Source organism: Phaethon aethereus (assembly GCF_964289735.1).
Source record: "Phaethon aethereus genome assembly, chromosome: 9".
NCBI classification, from domain to species: domain Eukaryota; kingdom Metazoa; phylum Chordata; class Aves; order Phaethontiformes; family Phaethontidae; genus Phaethon; species Phaethon aethereus.
This window is the reverse complement of record NC_138585.1, coordinates 17,760,462-17,770,926: the sequence shown is the minus strand read 5'-3', so window position 1 is coordinate 17,770,926 and position 10,465 is coordinate 17,760,462. Positions and strand designations below refer to the sequence as shown.

The 10,465-nt window shown below is 39.7% G+C and overlaps 1 protein-coding gene across 1 annotated transcript in view; it reads right to left on the bottom strand.

Annotated features, from left to right (window-relative positions):
- ARMC9 (armadillo repeat containing 9) overlaps positions 1 to 10,465 on the bottom strand; it is a gene marked incomplete at its 3' end in the record, with an annotated part of 65,768 nt that overhangs the window by 4,520 nt on the left and 50,783 nt on the right. Inside the window, 3 exon segments of the mRNA XM_082003736.1 lie at positions 1,971 to 2,103; positions 5,582 to 5,706; positions 10,002 to 10,117. Coding sequence (XP_081859862.1) covers positions 1,971 to 2,103; positions 5,582 to 5,706; positions 10,002 to 10,117 — 374 coding nt within the window.

Below are 10,465 nucleotides of genomic sequence, written 5' to 3'. Positions count from 1 at the left end.
AGGGCCTCATTCTTCTCTCAGACTAATTTAGCGTAATTTCACTGATCTCTGTGCAGTTAAATTCCCAATTTATACTGCTAAGGAAGAGGGGAAATAGCAGTGACTGCTTCATCACCACAACTCAGACCTCCTTTCCTCATACATACCTCTTCTAGGAAGGTCTTCGTATTTGCCTTAGTAGATCTCTCTTACAGTGGTCAAAACTATGACGAAAGCAGCAATTTATTTGCTCTGCTTATTTTGCAAACAATTTAAAGTATGCTTCCAAGAATGAAAGAATGAAAAGGCAGGTCTAGCTATTGCAACACCAACATATTAACAAAAGACCCTTGACATAGGAAACCCTGTGTCTGCTTGGACTGTGAATGGCTGCATTCCCATATCCGTAACTCAAGGCTGCACTTGTAAATACAAATTGCTGTACACATGCTAAGGAAGCAATCAATGAGAAGATATTATCTTCTTCTGCCGGATCCTGCACCTGTGCCTTCAGTTAGAGATCCATCTAGTACTGAGATTTAGACATACATTTATGAACAAAAATTAAAGATTACTGGGATATGTCTTTTTAATCATCGGTTATGACCGTAGAGAAGCAAAGCCTCTCACCAAGGTGGGTAGCAAGATGCTGCCAATTTGGCTTGCTTCTTGCAAGCCAAAGCCTGAAAAATAATCTCTTTTCTTCATCACAAAGCAAGCAATTTGGCCACAAAATTCTCATGGTCTATTTGTATTTGTAGTATGTGCTTAGCTACTGTTAGGACAGGCAACAGAAATAAAACCAGTAATGCTGGGATAGGAGTAAGACTACTAAGCACTTCAGCTGCTAACCAGTGATAAGACAGTATACGATTTCTCAGATCTCACCACGGGAATAGCACAACTGGGGAAGGAAAAAAAAAAACAAACCAACAAACAGAAAAAAACCAAACCAACAAACCCCCACATCAAATCCCTCAAACCCCCCAAAACCACACACAGGCATCATCTGCAGGCCAGAAGGAAACAAAGTTCTAAGCAGAGAGTCCAGTTTTCAGAAGTGATTAGAGTTTTAACTGACACAAATAACTAAGTACTTCTGAAAAATCAGATCCATAAAGAGTTGGTAAAACCTTTCCCTTAACACATCTCCACCCATTCTGTGTTTTACTTTTGGAATGTACTTGGTTTTAAAATTTGTCTACACTCACTGTTTAAAAATTGGCCCAATCAAATTAGCTATAGGAAAAAGCTGTTAATGTCTGAAGGACACATGTGGGCCCTGAAAAGCTTTAGTAAACCTTGGTCCAATTGCTAATGAATTCCTAGTTCTCATCCAAGATATAACATCACAGTCCTACATGAGACAAAAGCTTCACAGAGGACTCAAGGTATGAACAGGAGAAGGAGAGCAATATCTTTCATCTTCTTTTGACAGAAATTGTTTCAAGGAAGAGTTGAAATGCATTGCTGGGAGAACTCATAATATTGCCTCCCTTGCTATATCTGTCTAGTGGATAAATCAGGGAGTCTGGTCAGCAGTGCTACCAACTCAGCATGGTTAAACGCTCCGAATCCACTTAAATGCTTAATTTTTCTTCCTTCTGCAAGTTAATTTCTGCCCTGTTGCCACAGTCCTACCTATTTCTTTACTAATAAATTACTTGTCACGGGTTAGAGCCGAGTCATCTAAGGAAGCGATCAGGAAGTTTTATTTGCAGAAGACTGCATTGTGTATACATGTGAAGTCCATTAATAACAACTTGCTTGAGATGTCTCCCATTCTGGATCAGATGCGTAGAAATTGAACAGCTGCCTCTGGGCACAGCTAAGGGTATTTTGTTTGGCAAGCACCACCACAGCTGTCTCAGACCAGACTACATCATACATCAAATGACTTCATAGATTGTCTTTACAGCAGCATGGAATTAGCTGGTAAGGCCCGTCAGACTCCCCTTGCACTTTTAGATGCTCCTCTGGATAAATCATACCTATGCGATTGTCCATTTACTTCGTCCTGGATGAAGTCAGTAGATCGGGAAGACAAGATACTGTCACCAGCTGGGATGCTTTGGTCCATTCTATGGCCTGGTGAGAATACTTTAGATGACTTCATTTCAACTGCTATTTAAAAAAAAAGAAACACAGTTCAGTGAGGAGTTGCCTCCTTACAATTTTACTAGAAACACAATCAAGTCACAGTTCCTGCTGTATGAAGGAAACCTTGAGATAATGACAAGCTACTGAGTTACTGTGGCAGAATGCGTTACAGCTCATCAGCTGAGACAAGCTAACTGCAAGTGTACATACTTCCAGCCCGTTGCAGCTGGAAAGTAAAACACACTTGGATCATTTTCAAAGCAGCTACACTCTGCATTTGCGATGGGCTGGAAGCACGCAGACCATCAGATAACGTATATCAGCTAATGACCAATACCCCATTAAAGCTACAGGAGTGCAACCACTTGCAGTTGTCTGTACATACTCATAGTAAGATGCAGCCATTGCAGACAAAAAACAGTTTTTTACATTTCTGTCAGACTTCAGGTCTATTACATGTGTTCAATATACCTAATTTTCTGCCTTGCACTAATGGAGGAGGGAAGGACAGTCAGTCTGCTGAGAGACGGAAAGCTGCCAAGATATGCAAGTTCAATAAGAGTTTAGGGAGAATCCCTAGCTCCATTCTTCCCATGCTCAGGACAGGCTGCCATCCTGACTTGCTCTCACTTGCTGATACGGATGCAGATCGGGTCAATTTCAGACAAGCATTTGGCTGCCCAGCACATGTTCTGTCTGACATTCAGCAAAAAAAGTGTAGTAAGATGACTAGGGTTGTTCTTTAGTCGACAAGTTTTCTGCTCACAGGAGATGAAAAAGAAAAAAAGAGCCAGAATTATTGATGCTTTACCAAGGTGATAAAAAGGGAGGATGGACCCAGACAAAATTAGACCAACTCAAGAATATATATTCAGCTGAACATATATATATATATGTTCAGCTGAATATATCGAGGCATGGAAGACATTAAGAACTGCTCTCATTTTCAGAAAACAAAAGAGGATCAAGGTTTTTTTGAGGCTAAACTCAGCTTCCTGGAGATATGACCTTGATGATGCTAACTGGTCACATTCTTCTTTTATTCTAGCCGTTTTTTCACTTTTGGTTTCTTACTATTCATTTCACGACTTGACTGCATGAAACTCTGAATCCCAAAGTATTCATGTGATGCTGGAAAAGACATATTCTAAAGTGAGCAGGTTCCTCGTACTGCATAATGATCATCAGACCAAGATCAGAACTCAATAAACTGTATTTATTTCACAGCAAAGATGCTTGTCAGGACATGATGAAAGTATCTAGAAGCAGTACAATTATTTTTACACCTTTCTGTTATGTACTATTCCCTGCCACATCTTAGAAGACACTAGAAGAGAAAGGGCTTATTTTGTCTTAAATTAAAGCTTTTCCAATTTAAAAATTACAAAACCCACTGCCTTTCAGAAAACAGGATGCCCAAAGACACAGTCCAGTCATCATTATATAGAATGAAAGTCCTGTCACTAACATGAACAACCAGGAGATCCAACAGTGCAGTCTCTCTCTTCTCTTCCCCTGCTCTTCATTTCTAAATCCCCAAAGGTAAGACAGACAAGCATGTATTTCGCTGTCTACTTGCAAAAACCTGAAACAAACCTCTGCCAGTCTTCAGCTCGGTGTTGTTTTATAGCCTGGATTAGTGCTAGGAAGAATTGTCTCTGCCACACACAAAAATTATTTGTCTTTTTGCATGTATAATGCATATAAACTTGCAGTATGTTGCAGACCTTGCAAGATTTTTCTACAAGAGTATAATCTAGTAGTCTTCTTAGTATCCACCAGCATATAATTTTGACTGAAAACAGCTAACAAACTCTTTTAGACAGAGGCTACAAGCAAAATTCTGACAATAGGAAATACTAAATTTGGCAGGACTTGCTTCAGCATGAAGGCTTTAAAATCAATATTCTACATCAAAAATGAAACATTTACTTTGCTGGCTTACTCAGGCTCCCTCTTTAAACCTCACCACAAATCTCCACAAGCAAACTGTCAAACAGCATCCACAGCACAGAAAAAGAGACAGAGGTGAGTGAATGCATTTCACTGGCAAGATATTATCAAAATGTGGTTCAGAAGGCACACTGGGCTTCTGGTGGTTGCGTAACGCCTTAGAAATTGCATCCAATTACACTTTAAAACAGCAAATAGGAACACCTTTGATACCTGCTTGGCTTAATTTCCTTACAAAGCGTTAAGTATGTAAGACTGCTTTTTTTTTTCTTCTACATAGGAAAACTGTCAAGTCAGTATGCCTTTTATTAGTTTACAACCTCCGCTGTTCTGCGTTGCTGTCCCTGGCCATCCAGCCTCCCTGCAAAATGGGCTCAGCTACACCCAAGGTGCTACCGCACAAAGCAAGACTTGAGGACAGCAGCTCTCATTCCTACACAACAGCAAGAACCCAAGTGCCCATCTTGAACAGGAGCTTCATTTGCTTCTATCATACGGCTTTCATTCAGCATGTTATATTTATCAGCTCTAGGCATTACGCAAGCAAATTCCTGTCTGCAAAACCTTGGTTGCTTTTCTCAGAATCCTTTTAATTTCCTCTAGGAAATTTAAAAAAATAGAAGAGAGAGTAAAAAGTATGCTATTCCTTTACTGCTTCAAAGCATATTTTTCAGCAAAGTAAAGGCTTGCTTTGTCTGAACTTATTAATAATTCTGTACCGGATATGCTGCAAGATCCTTTATCTAAGTCTGCAGAACATTTTGCCTTAAATCCCTAATTGGAAATGTTAACGAATCCCTGCAAGGAGGTTGAAATTCCCACATCTGAAGTTCCATGATCCTGTGGATATCAGAAGTTCAGAAAGAAAGTATTTCAGAAACCTATAACCTTTTAAGTTCCATCACATGTTTCCGAGCTCTCAGGTCCAGCTGAGTTTGCATTAATTTCAGTTTAAGTTGCAAGGACAGAATCTTTAGCAGCATCACTCACAATGTAGCTATACAGCACAGGGCTCCCATCCTCCACAACCTTTTACGGTTTGAATGTAGTTGCAAATCTAAGCAGATAACTGCAGCTGCCTTCAACTTTAATACAGAGGTATAGCCAACAGAGCCTGCAGGTGCCAGAAGACAGTGATTCATTTAGCTCCAAACAAGGGTATATTTGATCAAGTAAGGGGCTTTGCCTGTTGGGAAGTGCACTGCCTCTGGGCTGCAGCTCTTTCCCTAGGCAGACGACATCACGGAGTAAAATACAGTACGCTTTACACATCAGAAGCCCTGGGTATGATCCTTGGCCCTTCCACAGGAAGCAAGATGGAGCAAGGCAAGTGAGACCATTGGTCTCTGTGACCACACATTACCTTCTGTAGCCATTCATTCAGCTCGAGCCAAATCCAATCGTGTGGCCCAAGGTTTACAAATGGAGGGCCAGTTCCAAGGCTACATTTAAAAAAAAAATAATCTACAACACAACCTAGGCCCCAAACTCCTGCCCCAGTCAAGAAAGACAGCAACAATTAACAACAGCATTCACAGAATATCCTTACATGAAGGGGAAATGCAGAGGTCAGAAATGCTGGACCTGCTCCCACCACAAATAGGAGGATGACCACTTGGCAGAGACTGCAGCTTCTCATCTCTATCATGACAAGAACTGGTATCATTTTCTGGCCTGAAAAAGAAAGAAGAATGCAGGGTGATGAATGCTTGCAGTATAAAAAGTTGCATGAGAGTAAATTCTAATTTTTTCTAATTGCCTGTAATGACAGAAGATATTGAAATTATATTTCATATTGCAAAGTAGTGCTAAGGACATAATTTAACTGCCTAACTGTAGCTCCCCCAAATCAGACGATGTTAGATGTATTTCAAATTAACATTTTTTTCCCTACTGCAATAAAAGAGCCAACGAAAGGAAACCATAACTCCTTGTAGCCTGTAGCAGGACACTTAAAGAAGACGACTGTAGCAGTGGGCCTGAGAAGTCTTCAATACTTAGCTTTTTCAAGGATTTAAGATTTGTTCATGAATATTACAATGATCTCAGTTTACAGAGTAATACGCAATACAGACTTAAAACAAAGTAGATAGTATAACTGTTGATTTCCCAGGTGAGGTGGATCAATGAGAAACAGAAGTAGCTGAAGGGCAGAACAGGACAAGATTGCCTAATAATAAGCAATGTAACACAGTAGAAGAAAGAGGGGTGTGAAAAGTGTGTGAAAAGAAGTTGGCAGACACAGAACGTTTCCCTGCCCAGTATTAGGTTAAGGTAACTATATTTCTAGTTAGAAAGGATGCAGTCCAAGGAGGCAGTTAATGATTTCACAGCTAAAACAGTTTCTAAGGAAACAGCTAGCAGAATATTAAGTAGTTCAGTCCCCCCTGAGTGATCCCAGCCAGTGAGCCTTTAAAAAGGAGGACAAAAAAAAAAAGCAGCTTTCCAGTATTTTCTGGCTCCCTCAGGTCCATACAGCAAGAGCTTGTCCATATAGGAATCCCATGACAATTCATCTAAAGCAACAAGAGTCTTGTCTGCACTGGAAAGTCATAGAAAAATTAGCATGGAATAGCTGCTACATGTGCAGTGGCTATTTCTGTATGAATACTTCTATTCAGCACTAAAAATTTGCTCCCCCCTCCTCCCCCCCAAGGTATGAGCCAACAACTCAAAGAGATATGTTATAGTATCTCCATCAACTGCCTCCTCTTTAACCATGTTTTTAAAATGGAATATGTTACATCGAGTCTCACATGAAGAACTTCAAACAAGTTATATTCACTTCAATTATGAATGCAAACATTTACACAAATTTTTAATGTAGTTTAACTACTCTGTTGAATCCAAAGCTTCAGATAATTCAGATCAACTGTCCTGGATTGCCACCGGGTAGACAAGCTGCATACAAGGCTAAAAAGTCTGACATTTTTCATGCTATTTCATCCGATACAAACACAAGTCACTTAAATTATTTAAAATACGAAATACATCCAGTTCCGATATTGCTTTCACATTAAGGCAGCTAAGATTTGGTCACTTTTATTGTCTTCCTGTTGCAAGGCTTCCTAAGAGAATATTTCCTCATTTTAGTAAATTAATTCATACTAAAATTAGAACAGCATAAAAGCCATCAAAGCATGTCCTTTTCTGTTGTAAAATCTAGTTCAAGAATGTCTTAATCTATTTACTGCAGTTTTCTTGCACACAGATTCATTAGCTATAATAGACAAATTTCTCATTCAGAGTGGTATCTCATGCTTCCTACTTAAAATAGGGGAGCACTAAACACTCGTATTATTTCTACTATTTGGCCAGAGCAGGAGGAAAATTAATTTTGACATATCTTCACCATGTTAGATTTCTGCCGATTACATTTTTCCTCCCTAGTTTGCACAGTGAGGCAATATGTAAAGAGTGGTTCACACCATCAAACTAACACTTCTCTTACACCCAAAGCTACCAGAATCAGTGTGGTAGAAAGGTGTTTTTAATTTGTATCCAGCAGCGACCTGAAGCCGTCTTGCAGAGGCATGAGCTGCACAGCTCTTCATAAGCGGATGATATTAAAGTTTTGACAAAATACAGAACCAGCGTCACTCTGGTATCCCGGGACACTGTTAAGTAAACATACAGCCTGGGTCAATGGTGGTAGAGAGAGGCACGCGATCACTTCCAGAGATTATTTCTGCTGCATAAACTGCAGCGTGCTACAGGGTACCAGGAAATAAAAGCCACTCCCCCGGGTTTGCCACCGTTTTTCTGACTTCCCATAGGAAAGTCACTTCATTTTCACAAGCTTGTTTTTCTCTTCCCTTATAAAACAGGAATGTAATGCTTAGACACTCCAGTGGTAACTAAAGATGTATTGCTGAAAAATGCTTTCTAAATAGTCTGTAAGGTTACCCTTAACAGCCGATTCCAAAGAATTGATCCAGGCCTCCTAGCCCACCATGGACAAAACACTGGGCAGGGAAAGTGGGACCTGGAATTCAGTAACACTGACCCCACAGTAAACTGGCACGGTACGTTTAGTCATGTATTGGCCAGCTTAGATTTTCAAGACCTGCAGGAAAATGCTTAGATAATCAATATGCTACTGATACGAGCTTACATTAATTAGTTGCTGTTTTCTTTTTACACACAAACTCAAGCACATTTAATATATAGGGAGAGGGCTTGCAAAAGCTGTGGGCATTATGATGGTGTAAAAGTTGACCACTGTAAGGACACAAAGTAAAAACTCCAAATGTGCATTCAGGCTATACCAGGCAGAAGTAGTAGGCACCATGCTCAAACAGATGACGTTTTTTCCAGGCTAGTACTCAGAAAAAAATATCACGACTGTGCAAGGCAAATTCTGCCCTGGGATAGCCAAAGGTTCTTTTTTTTGCTTTGGAAAGGTGTGTTTCATTCATCTTGAAAAAGAAGGGGGGGAAAAGAAGGGGAGGGAAAAGAAGGGGGGGGGAAAAGAAGGAAGGGGGGGAAAAGAAAAGAAGGAAGGGGGGGAAAAGAAGGAAGGGGGGGAAAAGAAGGGGGGAAAAAAAGAAAAAAAGAAGAAAAAAAAAGTGTCTTCCAGGGCTTTTTCCTTGCCCAGATCTGGTAGGTTACACTTGTCTATTCTAAGGCCCTAGTAACATAACCAGTATAATCCCATATGAATGGTACAGCTGCCAAAAAGACATATTTGGATGACTCAGGAGGGTTCCCAGTCAGATCACCTGCTTGTGTGAATGCTAATGCCAGAACAAGACAGTTGGGGGGAATAAACGTGGGCAAGATAAAGCTGTGACCACTCCTTATCCAAAACAGTAGACTTCGATCAGATTCATTACAGCTGCATACCTACAGCCTAAATCAGTCCTCACTGTTTTCTGTATGGATCTTCCACACTAAAATGGGGAAGAAATATATTTTAAGAAATAGAAAATGTGAACATGAAAGCAAAGAGCGGCAGGGAGGATGACACACGACTGTCTTCAGACTTCAGGACTGATATGTTCTGCTAAGAACCACCTCTACATTCTAACTTACTTCATTACACCTTTGTATTTCAGGTTACCTGTTCATTGTAATGTACTTAGCTATACCAATACTGTGATTTTTGAGTACTATCATCTATACTTTTTTAGAGTAACTTGTAGTCTCTCAGCTTAAGTATCTGCAGAAGTGAAAACATTAAATTCTCATGATAAACTGCTGCCTGTATCATAGCTACATGGCTTAGATCAAATCCAAAACTGTATGCAACTGAAGTAAAAAATCATTTAAATTTCAGATCTCATTGGTATTTTACTTCCTCAGTCAGGACAGTGAAAATGAGAATTCTCAGCTCAGAAATTATAGGATTAAGATATACTTGTTCTAACAGAAGGCCGAGCATATTCAAGGAGCTCTATACTGTAAGATTTCTTTATTCCATTTACAATGCAGCCTTCTACCTCCGACCCCAATCACACCAAGAGCAAGGTGTCACAGATCCTCCCACTGGAAAATGTATTTCTTCCAAAGCAGGAAATCCAACATAAGATTTTTGTCTTTCTCATTTTCTTTTTAATCTGTCGTCTTATGGGTGGCTAGCAAATCTCCCCAGCGCAATATATTTTATATCTTATAAAGTGGGAGATCCCAGGCATTTTAGACACTCCATGCAACTCACCAATTGACTATATTACGAGAAGATGAAAGGACTATGAACACACAGGATATAATGCAAATTTAAACCAAACTGATCAGTAAGCATTTAGTCGACTATTCCAAGTATGTGACCTCAGCCAACAGACCTTTCTCTGCCTACAATATTCCTCTCCTTTCTTTTTTTGAAATTACCTTTAAGAAATGACAATGGCAATGCACTTTTAGGTAGGGAAGCTTTATTTATCAGGCATTGTTGCGGGGGTTTTTTTGTTGTTTTGTTTTTTAAAGGAGCTTAAAAAAAATCTGACTTGGTCTCATTTGTTTAGACTTACATTAAGTACACAGTCCTGTGATAACCTGGCGTCACAGGTCTCTGGAGAGGCTCATCTACACTCTGATGGACACTAGGAAACAGCTTCTTCTTGGTTTTTGGAGTATGAGTCATTATCTGACAAATAGGAAATAGAAATAAAAAAAAAAAAAAAAAAGAGAATGCAGTGGAAAGACAGGTAACTGGAGCCATAGAGAAAATTCTATAGAAACATTGCATCAGAAACTATTGCATTCTGGTGTCACTACCTAAAATTGCCTAAAATCACTGTAGGCTGTTCCATGACATCATATCTCAGGTCACATTTCCATCATCAGCATTGGTAGATCTATGAACTCTGAGATCCAGAAGGCATACAGTCACATTTCTCTCAAATTAGTCACAGCACACTAAATGGCATTCATGCAAACTTTTTTACTTAATGGCTTTTTGCTGCTTGAGGTAAGACATACAATACTTGATCTG